At 41.0% G+C, this 15,385-nt stretch overlaps 1 protein-coding gene across 1 annotated transcript in view; it reads left to right on the top strand.

Annotated features, from left to right (window-relative positions):
• DOCK8 (dedicator of cytokinesis 8) overlaps positions 1 to 5,600 on the top strand; it is an 89,564-nt gene extending 83,964 nt beyond the window's left edge. The window contains exons 45-48 of the mRNA XM_041486245.1: positions 394 to 537; positions 1,553 to 1,659; positions 2,506 to 2,673; positions 3,276 to 5,600. Coding sequence (XP_041342179.1) covers positions 394 to 537; positions 1,553 to 1,659; positions 2,506 to 2,673; positions 3,276 to 3,339 — 483 coding nt within the window. The 3' untranslated portion in view covers positions 3,340 to 5,600. The remainder of the gene's footprint in view (positions 1 to 393; positions 538 to 1,552; positions 1,660 to 2,505; positions 2,674 to 3,275) is intronic.
• Positions 5,601 to 15,385: the final 9,785 nt, after the last annotated feature.

Raw genomic sequence — 15,385 nt, forward strand, 5'->3', positions numbered from 1 at the left:
AGCAGAAGTAGGATAGGAGTACAGTCAGAGAACTAGACTGGGCTTAGAGCTGGTTTAGAGACAGGGAAGCTTTATACTACAGAAAGCACCATTTCAGGCATGAAGTAACTTAGAATAAGAATGAATTTATGCAAACAGGAGGTCTGATTCAAACCCAATTTCTGCAAATGATAAGAGCTTTGGATCAGCTTTGTCTTAGCTTGTCTAAGAGCTTTGGATCAGCTGCACCATCTACCAAGATGACCATCTACCAAGTTAAATTGAATAGTGTTCCTGGGTTTCACAACTACTGCTTTTGAAACAGGAGAATGATAGTGATATTGTTGTATTTAGAATAGATCAGCTGCATGCATGATTCAGGTAATGAACCATCTTTTCTTCCCTCTCCCTTAGTTCATTTTAACACCAATTGAAGTTGCTATTGAAGATATGCGTAAAAAAACACAGGAACTAACTGCAGCCACCAACCAAGAGCCACCAGATGCCAAAATGCTCCAGATGGTCTTGCAGGGCTCAGTTGGAGCCACTGTAAATCAGGTAAGGGATCCAAATAAGCCAGATGAAGTGTACTTTTCTCACTGTGCATTCTTTTTTGCACTCCTATTTCTTGCACTGGAGGAAGTACATCTAGTCAGACACATTTAATCACTGTGTGTATTTAAACTTCATCCGTTGATATTTAGTCACTGTATATTGTTCATTAGCTATGCTTTAGGTGAAAGTGTTCATGGGAAGAGCTCTTCTAGCTGTAGGTGCAAAAACTCATAGAAGTCTTGTGAATGCATCCAAGGATTTTTCATTTCTAACATGCTAGCTGTCTCAGCCATTTTGTTCATTCCAGATTTATCCTTGGGGAATGGGAATAATAATAACAATTTTCCCGTGGAACTACCACAAACTCAGTTTCATGGAAATTAAGTCAATATATGAAGTCAAGACCTGAGTGCCCCAAAGTAAAGCTGAGATGCAACAGGTACAACATAAACATACACACTAAAAAAAGCCCATGCAATTAAAAAAAAAATTAAAATTGTATGCTGAAGCCATGGCTGAGCAAAAACTCGGTGTTATACACAACTTCACAGAGTTTGGGGTTTTTTTCTGAAAGCCTAAATACTCTCAGTATTCAACCAATGCATCTATTATGAAATAATGTATTGTTGCAAGCTTTGCAAAGAGTGATCTTTTTCAGCACTGGGCTTATTGCCTGAAGGTCTTGTAATACACACACAGGAGCTGTGTTTCTCTAATATAATCAGGTTGGTCACTGTGTCAGCTCCTCTCTGCTGAGCAGAATTTGTTCCCTTTGTTGTGGGACTGGAGGAGGAATAACAACAGGAGAGGATAAGATATGATGGGCAAAAATTCTGCTCGCCAAAGGAAGTATTATGGGGGAAAGGGAGCTAAAATCCATCCTGTTATGATAACTGTGCATAGTTTTATTTTCTCTTGTAATTGTACTCATGAAATGACAAACAGCTTTAAACAAATGTGTGTTCTGTTTTCAGTCTAAGCAGGTGGGTTTGACATTTTCCTGTGTTATTTCCATAAGGGACCACTAGAGGTAGCGCAAGTGTTCCTGGCTGAAATTCCAGCAGACCCCAAACTTTATCGACATCACAACAAGCTGAGGTTGTGCTTCAAAGAGTTTATAATGAGGTCAGTAAAACAAAATTGAGATGCTGAATTGCATCAATACGTTCAATATTAGCAATACTGCAATGATAATATAACTGAGTAATTACCTATGCAAGTTAGCATCATGAATCCTGGCATCTCACACTTTGAACACTTGAACCACACTTGTTATTTCTGCTTCACATGAATGCTTAGGTAGGCATTGCACTCTCAAAGAGAAGAAATATTAACACTCTAATAATGTATAAATTAGGATCTTCCATTTGTTTTGTCTTTTGACATCTTATAGAAATCAAACATTTCAGACTATTACCTTGATTTGAGTTTTAATAAAATGACATTCTTACTTGGAAAGCTGTTCATAAGAAAACCACATCTGTCAAGCAGACACAGTGGTAGTGGCAGACACAAGTCCTTTGCTTTAGATACGTTTGTAAATCTCAACAAGAATATTCACATATGAAGATACTCATCTCCTTAGTCAGACTATCCTCCTTGCTGAAGGATAAATTTGAGTTAAATAAAAACAAATCTTATGCATAAAATACAGCTTCTAAATATTGCTATTGCCAATTTATCTGTTTATACAGTAAGTAGGCAGCTAGCTCAGTATTCTGCAGTCATTAAATTTGCTTTTTATTAATTCACTCATGCTTTCCTAATTTCTTAAAAATATCATCTCAATTTATGTACTTGGAAAAAACAGAACTTTCTTATTTAGTTCATTATCACTTTAGTCTTGACCAGAGAAATGCCTAGACTAAAGGAACTGGATTCTTTTCCATTTAAATTACCTAAAACATAATAAGGGAGTTTAACAGAAGTAGACTATATATATAATGTATTTTTTTCTTTCCTTTTGTCTAGGTGTGGTGAAGCAGTGGAGAAAAACAAGCACCTTATTACTGCTGATCAGCGGGAATATCATCAGGAGCTCAAAAGAAACTACATAAAACTGAAGGAGAACCTTAGACCCATGATTGAGAGGAAGATCCCAGAGCTGTACAAACCTGTAGTGAAAGTCCATAGCATAAGGTATAGTTTGGACAGGTTATTTGTTATGGCTATACAAAAATATGCCATTTTTTGCAAGGAAGAAAGGGAGTTTTACTGGCAGCTAAAACCAAGCTGGAATGTACACTACCAACTCTATTTCTGATTAAAGAAATCTGCTGACTTCCACTGGAGATCATTGTAGTGTTAGCTGTATTTCTCAAGCTCTGCATTCCAGGGGTAGAGGATTTATGTAATTTCAATGCATTGTTAGATAAGACTTCCCTCTCACCCTAACAAATTTACTGGAAATATCTTGTGATTTTTCAACCTTTGAAGTCAGAAAGGAGATAGAACAAGTATGGCACCATGTGGTGTTAGGCAGCATGAAGTCATCCTTTCATTACAGAAAACATAATGCTTTTGAGTCACGTGACTGACACAGAAGAGTCTAATGTTCTTTGATTATGACTATATGCTTCTTCACAAAGCCATTGTGTCCAGTTTGGGGTGGGAGAAGAAGAAATGACAACTCTGACCTGCCAACACATAGCATATTTCAGCTGAGCTTCTTTTCACAAGACAGGTATTTCTTTGATTGTTTTTCATTTGCCAACTCTATTTATGAATCTGTTTCATTGCAGGGAATCTTTTCGTAACCACAGTTTTAGGAAATACGATACCCAGACTTCTTCCCAAAGTACCTAAGAACTAGCTGCTTGGCCAAGGAAGAGCTTCATGCTGCAAGACAAACATCATGGAGTATTTATTCCATATCTATGAAATAAGAAATCTCTCTGAAGACAGCATGTGCGCTTTTGGATAGCATGCAGAAAAGCATTTACACAAGATCACTGAATGAAAACTAGGGGATAAATCCTAATCAAGCACATATCACAAGGGCTTGGAAAGGAAGGGGATGCTTTTTAGATACTTTTGTATATATTGTACAGTAATGTCCTAATGCAGAGGGGTGGACCTTAGACTGGCCAGTGGCATGAAGCCAGTCATAACTAGGTAACAGACAAAGAACTTTGTGCGGTTTGATTGAGGTGAATCCAAATAACATGTCTAAGGAATAACAACAAATTATATGTGTTTATAGTCCTTTTCCAAGACAGCATTTACCCATTCGCTTTTGGCAACGAAGCACATTCTGCAAGTTAATCACATACTTAAATTTTGTCTTAATGAGGAGGGACATGGTTACCTGCTCAGTGTTTGCTGAGCTGGCGCTCCAGGGAAGGATAATTTCCTCAGTCAGTTTCTGAACAGATTCTTTGTCATGGCCCTTAACTGCAGGGAGTTCTGCACAAGTTTTCTCAACCAAAGCATGGAAATCAAGAAGTAGTAATAGATAGTTTTTATAGATCTTCTAAATTTTTTTCTAAATATAGGGACTTGCAGTATAGTGACTTGACATGCAGTTAGTAATCTGTGACATATTTAGCAGAGCTAGCAAGTAATAGTTTAAAAATATGCTAAACTATGAGTGATTCTTTATTACATAAAGCTCTTATGTAGATAACCTTATCCAAAATTAACTACAGAAGCTCACAATGGGGATTTCCTGCAAATCACTTGACTCAGGCTTTACTGCAGCTTACACATAATTTGTAATACCTAGTGCTTGATATTTTTTGAGTCCTAAGCAAATATCTTAATAAGTAATCTTTACAGAACTTCTCTGAATTATGGAAATATTATTACAATTCTGCAGATGAGGATGCAAAGAGGGAGGAGAAATTAGACTTTGGAACTCATTTAGGACTTTTGGAACTCATTAGGACTTTTAGAACTCCTTTAGTGAGACAGTGGAAGAGATACAATTTTTATTGTGACTGTGCTTGCCACATAATGTTTGTATTTTGTAACAAAGATCTGTGAAAGCATCCTAAATATTACCTCCTCTCCTGCACCTCTTCAATGTTTTGGAAATGATACTTTAATGCTGATTAAAGTAACCAATTCCATTTGCCCAAGCATAGAATTTAATGTGGTGGGCAATTCAAGGAAATGGTCAATTTTTTTCCTTTGTTCTTCATTTTAGAAAATTACAATGAAGTTTCTCAGAGCTGATGCCATATGTTTCAAAAGGCAATGCCTCTTTAATCCAAAAGTGTAAGGGAGATTGAGGCTGTTGCTTTTAGTGGAAACATTTTGACTTTTTATTGTCACCTGCAGCCTTGCCATTTCATAATATGAATTTGTATCATATTTTGAATGTGCCACACGTAAAAGATTAGCACAGATGATCAAACAAGATGAGATGTGGAAATAGGTGAAATAAACCCTGCAGTTACACAGCACTTGGAGTGTAAAAAAATAATTTCTGTCCTCATTCATAGTATTGTTAAATTAAATAATAAGGAATAAGTGACTGACTTTGAAGTGAGCATATCGAAAGTACATAAGCAAATGGTATAAAAAGCTCAAAGCAAAAGATGCCTCTATGTCAGAGTAGCTTCTCTATATTCAAGTTGCTTTGAAACAGTTCTAGATTGAAAAATTATTGATTTCCCAAAGTTTTGAAGCTACAAGACCTCTGCCTATCAGAACCTAGCCATTTCTCTATCGGTTTTAACTTCCAGGTGAGAAGAAAGGTCAGAATATTGTCATCATTCAAACCCACAATTCATCATTGCTGTTTACAAGATACTTGTCCTTTATAGCCAACTAACAGAAACCTCAGGTAAATAAAACCCCTAACAGGTGTACAATGTACTAGATAGAAGTAATGAAGTGGTTCCTTGAACTGAAATAGTGCTCAGGATAATATGAATACTGATGAATTCTTACTCCCATTTTACAAGTTGAGCACCTGACAATCAGATGGCCAGTCTTGCCCTCAGTTTGCATTTCATGTTGTCCCTTCTGCAAATGGAACATGGCTTGTGCATTTCTTTCAAGACCTGAACTACGTGAAACAAATTTTCTATCTTACAATATTCATTTTGCAATAAAGCAACTGTTACACAGCATATTTAGAAGTGCCTTTGTGTTGCATCTTGTACCTCAATAGAACACAGCTGGAAAGAAAATTTCAGTAGTAAGAACATTTTCTAGTAGAAGCACCATTTATCAGAAAATATATTTATCTGGGCAGAGGATGTGTTGGTCTGTCTTTAGGATAAATTGTGACTATTGCAGGGATTACAAGCAACAAGTTGCTTCCCAACTTCTGTTTTTTGTTCAGTGTATATGAAAAATGTCACTGGGAAGCTCAGTGACAGTAGTGCCCTCCTTTCTTCCCCTGGTCTGTAGCTGTAGCGCAGAAACATGCCTGATTCCTGAATTCAGCATCTGGACAAATCAAGACTAGGGAGAGTTTTGTGTGTCCAAACTAGGTAGATCCAGGGCTAACTGCTGAGGCTGTCAAAGGGGTACCAGCAGATAAGCACTACCCCATCCTAGACATTTAGCTGGGAGTTCACAGAGCTCACTCAGCCCTTGCAATTACTGCTAGCAGGACCCAGCTTTAAGGAGCATGGTGCTGAATTTGGCACATGAATCCTCTAGCTCAGCACCAGCGTCTCTCTGCTGGCATGTCAGCCATCCCCATCCTGCGGCAGCACATGGGTGGCACGGTGGTGACCAGCAGCCCCAGGTCTGTGCACAGCCCCAGTGCCGCAGGAGAGCGCACCCGATCCGGACCAGGTGCCAGCACACGTTTGCACATCTGGCAGATGTAAGGAATCCGTGCCAGGTATGACAGGGCTAGCAATAATGCCTCGAAGTATAAATGTCAGTGCATTTTGAAAATATTTGAACAGTCAAGGTAGCTGCTTTTGGTCAGCACAATGAACCCTACATGGGCAGTCCTAACACCGGATTTCCTGGTTTGCAGAACAATATCTATACAGGGAGCACACCTTTCATGCTACATGCAAGAAACCACAACAGCAGGAGGTGATGGACTGAACGGGCATGACCATGAGTAGGAGTAGCCACATTTGTGCTGGTACAGAGAAAAGCAGTGTTGTCACTTAAAATTGGCAAGTGTGGGTTATTTGACCTCTCCTGGGAAGCTGAATGCTTTCTCGTTATGTTTCCCACCAATTATGAAGGCTTGGGAAAGCAAAAGCAAACATTTGAACTCTTTTTTGTTGTTTTGCTTTTTGTCTGTTGGAGGTATCATTGTCTCAAGTATTTCAGAAAGGGCAATTAAAGCTTAGCAGAGAGTCTGACACAGAGCCAGCTAGGACTCTTTTAGGTGTTTCAATCTCTCAAAGCAATGCCTGTTATGAAAATGAAGCACACAATAATGATGTTTTACTGGGGTTTACTGCACTACACTGCTGATGTCTTCTGATAGAGAGGAACACATATAAGGAGTGCTCATATGATGTTGCCATTAGAAAAAGTTCCTTTTGATTACAGAAAAAAGACAATGCACTCTCACAGTAGGACTCAGTTTGTGTTTTGGAAAGCTACAGTAAATTCTGGCATTCATTGAGCCCTTCACATAGTGACTATGTTATGTCACTCTTTATGTTCTCACAGAGGGATTAAATTTAAAGATTTAATTACTTATTTTCATTCAAAACCAGACTATTTTGCAGCTGTTCAAGAATTTAAAAACTAACCTTGAAGTAAATAATGTTATCACTCAATATTGATCACTAAAAGATCCTGAAAACACCAAACAAAGTGTTTAGCTGACCAAACCAAGCAAACTGAACCCCTGAAGATGCTCAATAATAACTTTTATAAGAATAATTTAGAAAGCCTTGAAAATTGTAACGTTTTGTTCTGCTTGCCTGTTCTAAGCAATTTGATGCTTTGCACCCTTCAAAACAAAATTTTCTCTTTAGAAAAAAAAAATTACAAAGTTGAATTTTACTTTTATTTTAAGTTTCTCTTCATTATTTTAGAAGATACCTAAATCATTACACACCCTTCTTGCTACATTCTTTTAGAACTATGTCTTGTTACAGAAATAAGGTTTTTCACTATCAGCCTCTATTCATGGAATATTTCTAAACATGCAGCTACTGGTAGGATGCAAATTACAAAAGTAAATTAAATAACCAAAGGGCCAAGGTGTTTCAGCTGGATGGCAAGAGGACTAAGTCTTGTGCATTTAATAAACATGTGTAAAACAACTGGAAGGGAAGACTGCCTATCACACATTTCCAACTTTCCCAATTGTGAAAATCTGTGCAAATTTCTTTCCCCCAAGAAGAGCTCAGTGGATGTAAACAAACAAACAAAAGCAAGTTTAGCACTACTGGTACATCTAGAATTTGAAAGTGCCAGAAAGCTGTCTTAAAACCTTAAGAACCTCAAGCAAGCGTTTCTGGACTTAACACATAGTGAAGAAAGGAAGTACGCACAAACCCGTATCCCTTCCTTTATTTACAGTTGGCTTTTCAAGAGATGAACAGTCCCCTCTCAGGTATCAAAAAAAAAGGTTGGAAATGCTCCAAAGGACTGTTTCTTTTTTACTTAAGGCATAAAATCTTGGGCTCAAATCGAAACCCTTGAGGAGACATTTTTCCCAGAGGAAGAAAGGGAGGGGGAAGGGGAAGGAGAAGGGGAAGGGGCTGTGAGCAAGAACAACTTTACAAAAATTAAGTCGATAGCACTTGCCTCAGATGCTGGAGATTTGTTAACAGCCTGGAAGGATGGCATCTTCACTGTACTTCATACTGCCAGCTTTTAACATTGGGAAAATAATATTAAATCAACAGTGTCTAAAATATTTCAAAGAAGCTGGTTTATGTAAGAGGCTTTAATAATTGATTAAATTAGGAAGAGTAAAATTCTTGTAATCTGTGGCAGATTAAAGAGCATACAGGATGTGTAAAAAGGATTGCTCAACTCAGGTTGTAGGGAAATCCAATTGCCCCCAAGGCCTGCTGCAGCCTAGGACAAAGGCTGCAGCTGAGTGAAAGGAATCCAGCCATTAATAAGCAATCAGAAAGGAAAAGATCAAAACACCAACACTGCTGGGAACAAAGGGAGCAGTACTTTAAATGGGCAGGGTAAACTGCTGAATGTATCTCACTTTCTAGACCATGTGGGGCAATCAGCACCAAAGTGAGGACTGTCGTGCACTAATAGCAGCTGTCATGCAAAAAGTAACCACAAAATATTTAAACAAATAAAATAGAGAAAAATCTATTTTTTCCTAATAAAAATGTTCTTATTTTCTGTGGGTCTTCTGTGGATTAGGTGGGCTGTGTTTCCTTGCTTGTTTGTTTGTTTGTTTGTTGATTTAATGGGTTTTGTTTTGTTTCATTTTGTTTTAATTTTTTTAATGCTGACTTCCTGGATTTTGCTAGTTTACACCAAGGTTTGGGAAACTGAAAAAGCAACAAACAAAAGGCACACTGCTTTCACATCCCTCCTTTGAAGGAGACAGAACAAACTTGGGATTGCTGCTTTCAGGAGAGGACTCAGGCTATTTACAGGAGTGACACAGCCCTGCATATCTCCTGCAGTAATGGGTGTCAGGAGTGACCACTGGTTCCACATCCTATGCACAAAAGGGGTGCTGTGGATGGAAAATACATAGCTTGGAAATAAAGCTATTCATGAGTTCATTGAAACACAAATACAGTATTTTTACACCAGGCATGTTGTACCCCTGCTGGTGCAAAAGCCAGTATCGGAAGCTTCAGGATGAAAAATCTTTGTGAGTTATGAGAGAGAATCTACACCCATAACCAGTGTTATAAAGCACAGATTAATCAGCATGGCATGCGTTTGAAGAACAAATAAATTGTCCCCAGCCTCTGCAAAGCAGCTTCACACTGATCTCATCCAAACAGGAGCAAAAGGCCTGTTGTCTTCTTCAGCTTGATGTCTAGTCAAGATGAAACCTTTACTGTTGAGAGTCATTAAACGACCATCAGATGGGCCCTTATTTGTTAAATCAGTCAGCAGGTGAGAAGAATAGAATATGGGTCCACCACCCTTCTCAACAAAATGCCCAAGTACATCAAGTTTTTTCTTGCCTTTTTACAGTTAAGGCCCTCAATCATATTTCTTTAAGAAAAGATACCATGCCTCTAAGTTAAAATACTCTCATGAACTTGAAACTAGAATGAAGGGTGAGAAACACTATTCTAAGAGGACAGTTGTCTAATGAATTTGACGAAATAAAATAATCATTTGTACAAAGTAAACAAATTTGTCTATGTAGAAGAGAATAGGACCTACCTATATCCTACCAGCTCCACAATGAAGGAGAAACTCCTCCAATGACCTATGTATGAAAGAAACAAAATGCTGGGGTCATTAGCTTCCTCATTCTGCTATTCCTTGGCATGAACATGCATAGATTTAGGATTGCATCAAATGAGTCTAACTTCGGGAGCTGATTTTATAAATTTCTTGTTCCATCAAGAAATTGCCAATGTTTTTTCTGTCCTGAGTTCTTCCTACACGTGTTGTTTTGCCTGTTACTGTGGGTCTCAAGTTTGCTTCTGGGGTGCTGTAAAATATTTTCTCCCTGCCCTGGCATGTAAGACAAGCATCCTGTGAATATCCAACCTCATTCAGGCCAACTCTGCCTCTCATGAGTTGTCACTCAGACATGCTCATCTTTCCCAGCACAGGTGTCCAAAGAGACCTTTGGTGATAATTTTAGGTTTCAGCATGATTCTCCAATGTAGTTCAAAACCCCAGTTGCTGTGTGCACATATCCATTGAGGAAATTATTCTATTAATCTCTCAGATGAATCATGACAGGCATCAAGTCCAAGTAAGGCCGTTTGCAGAGATTTGAGCTTGGTTGTACAACTTCATTATATTGATGATACAACTACATTAAACTGCAGTGGCCTCCTTGTCCTGCTCAAAAATAAAGGTCTGGGAGCTCTGGGGAATCAAGCATTTTTAAAATATTTCAGGGACAGAAGTTTGGTGGCAACTTTTTCGTCTGTCTTATTAGAATTGCTCAAACCTTGGGGAGCATATTCTGACACTGCTTCTCCAAAGGCAAGTGCTACACTTCATCTAGTAAATGATTTCTGGAGTTGCATTCCTGTGCATTCATGCACAAATCAAGAACACTGTTCTGCCTCAAATATCCATAGGCCTAATGGTGAGATCCAAGACAATGTGTGGCAAACAGCAACACGTACCCTCCAGCATTGAAAACTCTGATGATGGAAAATCAGGTGCCCTGCTGCATTCTTTCATCTCACTGTGGATTCTCAGGCAAACATATGGTATTTTTTCCCTGCTGCCACTGATGTGAGCCATGAACCAGGGTGGAAAAAATACCATGCCTTTTTTTGTGTTTGTGTAACATCCTTCCTTTGCAGATAGGGCTCTGCAGAAACCAGCCAGTGGCGTCCTGTGCTGAGAAAAGAGAGACAACGTGCATCTACTGAAACTGCTGCACCCCTAAAAGTCAGTCAGGACAGCAGATGCACAAGGGAGAAAAAGCTGGGCTTTTACAGGCTTGCAGTGGAGAGGATTACTCTGGCTCTCAGCTGCCATGCCCACTGTGAGGGGTCATCCCCACCAGTGTAACACATTACCCCTGCTCTCACTGTGGTGTGCAGAATACTCACGACAGCAAATGTTCAGTATTTTTTAAACAGTGTTTTATTTAATTCCTTAGGCTGCTATCCATCTTTGGCATTGGCAGCTGCTTGGCAATAATCAGCACTTCACAGTGTCCTTGAGAGGCAGAGGTGCCTTTGATGGGGGACACTCAGTAACACAGCCCTGCTCTGCCTAGCCCCTCTCTGTTCAACACACCACAAAGGCAGGGAGAACTTGAGGGGCAAGGGTGGAAGGGTCACTCTGTTTTGGTCGTTCTTAGGTGGGTGCTTGAACACCACTTCCTACATGCCAAATCTTCCATTTGGATTGAAAAAAAAAAAAAAAAAAAAAAAAAGTGTTTTTTTCAGGTAAGAGGTATTTCTAGAATGGACAAAATAAGGCACAGGAAAACATTACCATTTCCTATGGAAAGAACATTTCAACTTTTAGTTTTGTTTGGCAAAATCAGAATTATTCTTATACAATTTTCATAGAATTGGTTTTTTAAATACGTCAGGACTGTTTTCACTACCCCTACAAATCAGGTGAAGTTTGCTGTGGCTTAAGGTCTTCCCTGAAGCTGTGAGTCTTGTGGAATGGTCAGCATCCTATTTTCTGAGGTTAGAGAAAGGTGGGAGAAGAGAAAATATGCAATTTATGAGTAGGGTGCTGAGGAGCTGCTTGCTGTGGAGCCGTAGATGTACATGGCAGTTTGAGGAAGACCTAAGGCAACTCACTGTTGCCTCTCGTGCTCCTCTACAGTGGCAGCAAAGCAAAAAAATTTCTGCCAAATACAGCAGCAGAGGAAATGTCTGATGCCCTTCCTTTCCACACTTTTACAAAAGTGTGGAAAGGAGGGCCACAGATGGGAACAGGGTTGATGCAACCTGCCTCTAAATTTAGCCCACAGATCACCTGTACTCTGGTGCACTTGCAGCACAGAGGATGCTGATGTGACTGACCCAGTGGCTCCTGAGTAAGCTGTGAAGGATGCCCAACAAAAAACAGGTTTCAGGCATAGAAGTGTTAAAATCCAGAAGGATGGGGCCTGAAAATCCATGAGAGCTCACTCCACCTGAACCTCTGCTCAACTTACTGCAGAAGGGCAGGATGATTTCTCTGAAGTCCATCTTGTTTTTAACACATGCTCTATGTGTGCCGAGGGTTTATCTGTATTGTGAGCAATCTGAAATGTCGGTCAAACCACAATATTTATCTGGACCAGATAATGGAAAAATACTATGTGTTATCTCTCTTCAAAGTATTACTTTTACTTCCAGACATGCCCCTTATGATTTCCTACTCACAGACATGGGGCATCTGGTTTTTGAAGGATATAGGTGGGTTTGGGATTTTTGGGGTGGTAGGGACTTTTTCTCTAAATGTTTAATAGTCCAGACTTCCTACCTGTCAGAGCGGATCACAAATAAAAAACACACCAAGGAGCTAGAAAAGCCCTGCAAAAGCACATATTCCCAGCCCAGTGTCTCTTGCTGGTGCTTAGGCTGAGTAAGGCAAACACCCACTCCCACAGCCCCAGGTGGGAGCTGCACGGGCATCTCCGACAGTGACAAAGCCAGTGCCCAGCTGGGAAGGAGGGAAGAAGGAACCTACTCCTCATGGCTCACTGGAATGTGATGCTACTCTGTGAAAGAGTAGCAACACGTCCACATCTTCATTCGCCTTTCTCCTGAAGGCTTTGGCTGGATTAATTTATACAGAGACAAGTTTCTCTCTTCAGTGCTTGATAGGGTGGGGTCTCTGTCCCCTCTCCAAGCTTCCCTAAATGCACCTGCAGGGCAGATGGAGCAGATTGGCAGGTGCTTACTGGCTCCCCTCACTTTGAGTTCGCCTGCACACCCCTCTGCCACATTTAGCAGATCCCCAGTGCTCCCAGTTAGTGCACTCTGCAAGTCCTCTGCAGGGCCAGACAAGCTCTAAGGAGCTGAACGAGAACCAAGACCTGCCGGTTTTAATTGCACCATCAAAGGAAAGAGCCCCATCCACTGCTTGACCACGCTGAAAGATTTCTGTCGTTCTTATGTAGGTAATGCAACAATTGACTTCTTTATTTAATTTCACTTGTTCTAACTGTCAAGAACTGGCAGCTCTTGAAAGAAAGGATTAAGTGGGAGAAGTGGAAAGAGTCCTATCTGCTTGCCCTGTACACTGCCGTAGTCTGAGTGCTTTCATTCTGTTTGTACAGTTTCTGGTACATCATGGTCCCGACCCAACTAATTGGATGAATAAGCTGATGGTAAGGAGTTGTTTGCTAGTCTGAATATACTTTCTGTTTGGTTGTTAATATAAAAAATGGTAAGTGGTGCTCACTGTTATCTCGATTACTTCTTTCATCAGTAACCCCTTTTTTTAGAGTTGGCAATTCAGCCATCAAAAAATAGCCTCTGGATGGGAAGTCAGCAGTCAGGATTAATAGCTATTAGCATCTTAAAGAGCTGCAGAGTCTGTTTGCATATTTGGACTGCCAATATTTCCAAAAATATGTGGGTTTGAATTAAAATGTACAAAAATACTTCTCTTTTTTTCTTAATAAAAGCTCTGTGGTTTGAGAGGTGGTTTACATTAATGTCATAGCAGCCTTACTTAGAAAAATACTAGATGTGATTTAATCTCTAAAATGTTTAATGGCTTCAGAGATTTCAGAAAAAATACTGGAAATGATTTAGATGGAAATGGCACTGAGCTTATTAGCTTTTTATAGAATGAGAAAACCCTAACATTTTTTGTCTACCATTACTTGAGTGTAGTCCATAGGGGGGGGAAAAAAAAAAAAAACCCACAGATTTTCAAATTTCCTTAATACCCTCCTTGGTCTATTCTGAAATCAATATTCATTGAAGGAAACTTTGGTGGTCTCCATTCACAAACTTCAGGTATCACATCTGGAAAAAAAATATCTGGGAATATGCAAAGCTTCGGGAGAATTAATCGGGGAAAGGCAGAAGAAAAGCAGAGGAATTACACAGAAAAAAGGAAATGAGAAAGGATCAGAAGATGCCAGCATTTGATAGCACACTACATGTAAAACCAGAAAAAACAAGGAGTGTTGCACCACAGCTGTGTCCTTTTGCTCTGTGAAGTAACTCACAATAGTCACCTTGCAGGGTCCTATATCCAGAGCTGGAAAAGGAAACCAAGGATTGTTTTCTGTACACTCCTGATTTTGCTGAGTCTCCTGCATCTTGCTTACTCCTGGCATGTGGATTCTGATTTTTATTTAGGAGGGACAGTCCTGTGAAACCCTTCTTGGCATCATCACAAAGCTTCTGAATCATTTGCTCCTGGAGACACTGGATCCCTGGGGCAATGGAGATAGCTCTTGAGATAAGAGTGGGAGGAGTGAAAGAAAACACCATCAATCCGCTCCGAATATTCAAGCCCTCAAGCGAAAAAATTCTAGGCACACAAAAACCGGGACTACTGTATCCTTTCGCAGCTGAAAAGACTTTAGAGATGGCCCGTTCTGACCAGTAAAAATCAAGGCACAAGTCTGAAAACTTTGTTTCTAAGCTGAGGTTCACAAAACAATGCAGAGAGAGCTGATGCCCATTTTGCTCTTTGAAAGCCCTGCCGAGGACCCCATCCAACCCAGTGCAGCCGGAGGGCACATTCTGCCGAGGCTCCAACATGAAAAAAAGCGTTTCAGGCGAGAGCCTCCACTGGGGAATCCTCGGCTCTGGACTCTGTGTGCCAGCCTAGGACAGGTATCGGATCTGACTCTATTTATTGGACCTACTGGGCCCAACACTCCTTTCCTGAGCTTCGAACCAGTCCCTCCAACCCGCACACATCGCGGACTCCACTGGGGTTAGCCCCTGGCAGATTTTCCCAAGGATGCTGAATTTCTAGGCGCAGCCCCGACGGTAACCTACTCTCCCTGACGAGGAGCTCCCGCATCCCGGAGCGCCGCCGAGCCAGGCTCTTAAGCGGGGGGCAAGAGAACTCCTCTCTGCTGCCGCCGCCACCGGCGCTCGCACTCCAGCGCACCGCCGGGGCTGCCCCGCCACGCCGCGCTCCCAGCCCGCCGGCCCGGCGCTCCGCGTCCCGCGGCGGCCAGGAGGGCCGTGTCGGGATGCGGGGGGCAGGCAGCCCGGCCCGGGGCGGGAGGCGGCCGGAGGCGCCGAGCTGGTTTTGGGCAGCGCGCAGCCGCAGTGCGGCCGCCGCCGGGTACAAAGCGGGGCCGGAGCGCTCCGCGGACTCGCAGCGCGGCGGCGGGAGGGAGGGAGGGAAG

Source organism: Pyrgilauda ruficollis, unplaced genomic scaffold (assembly GCF_017590135.1).
Source record: "Pyrgilauda ruficollis isolate IOZ18807 unplaced genomic scaffold, ASM1759013v1 scaffold74, whole genome shotgun sequence".
Taxonomy (NCBI): domain Eukaryota; kingdom Metazoa; phylum Chordata; class Aves; order Passeriformes; family Passeridae; genus Pyrgilauda; species Pyrgilauda ruficollis.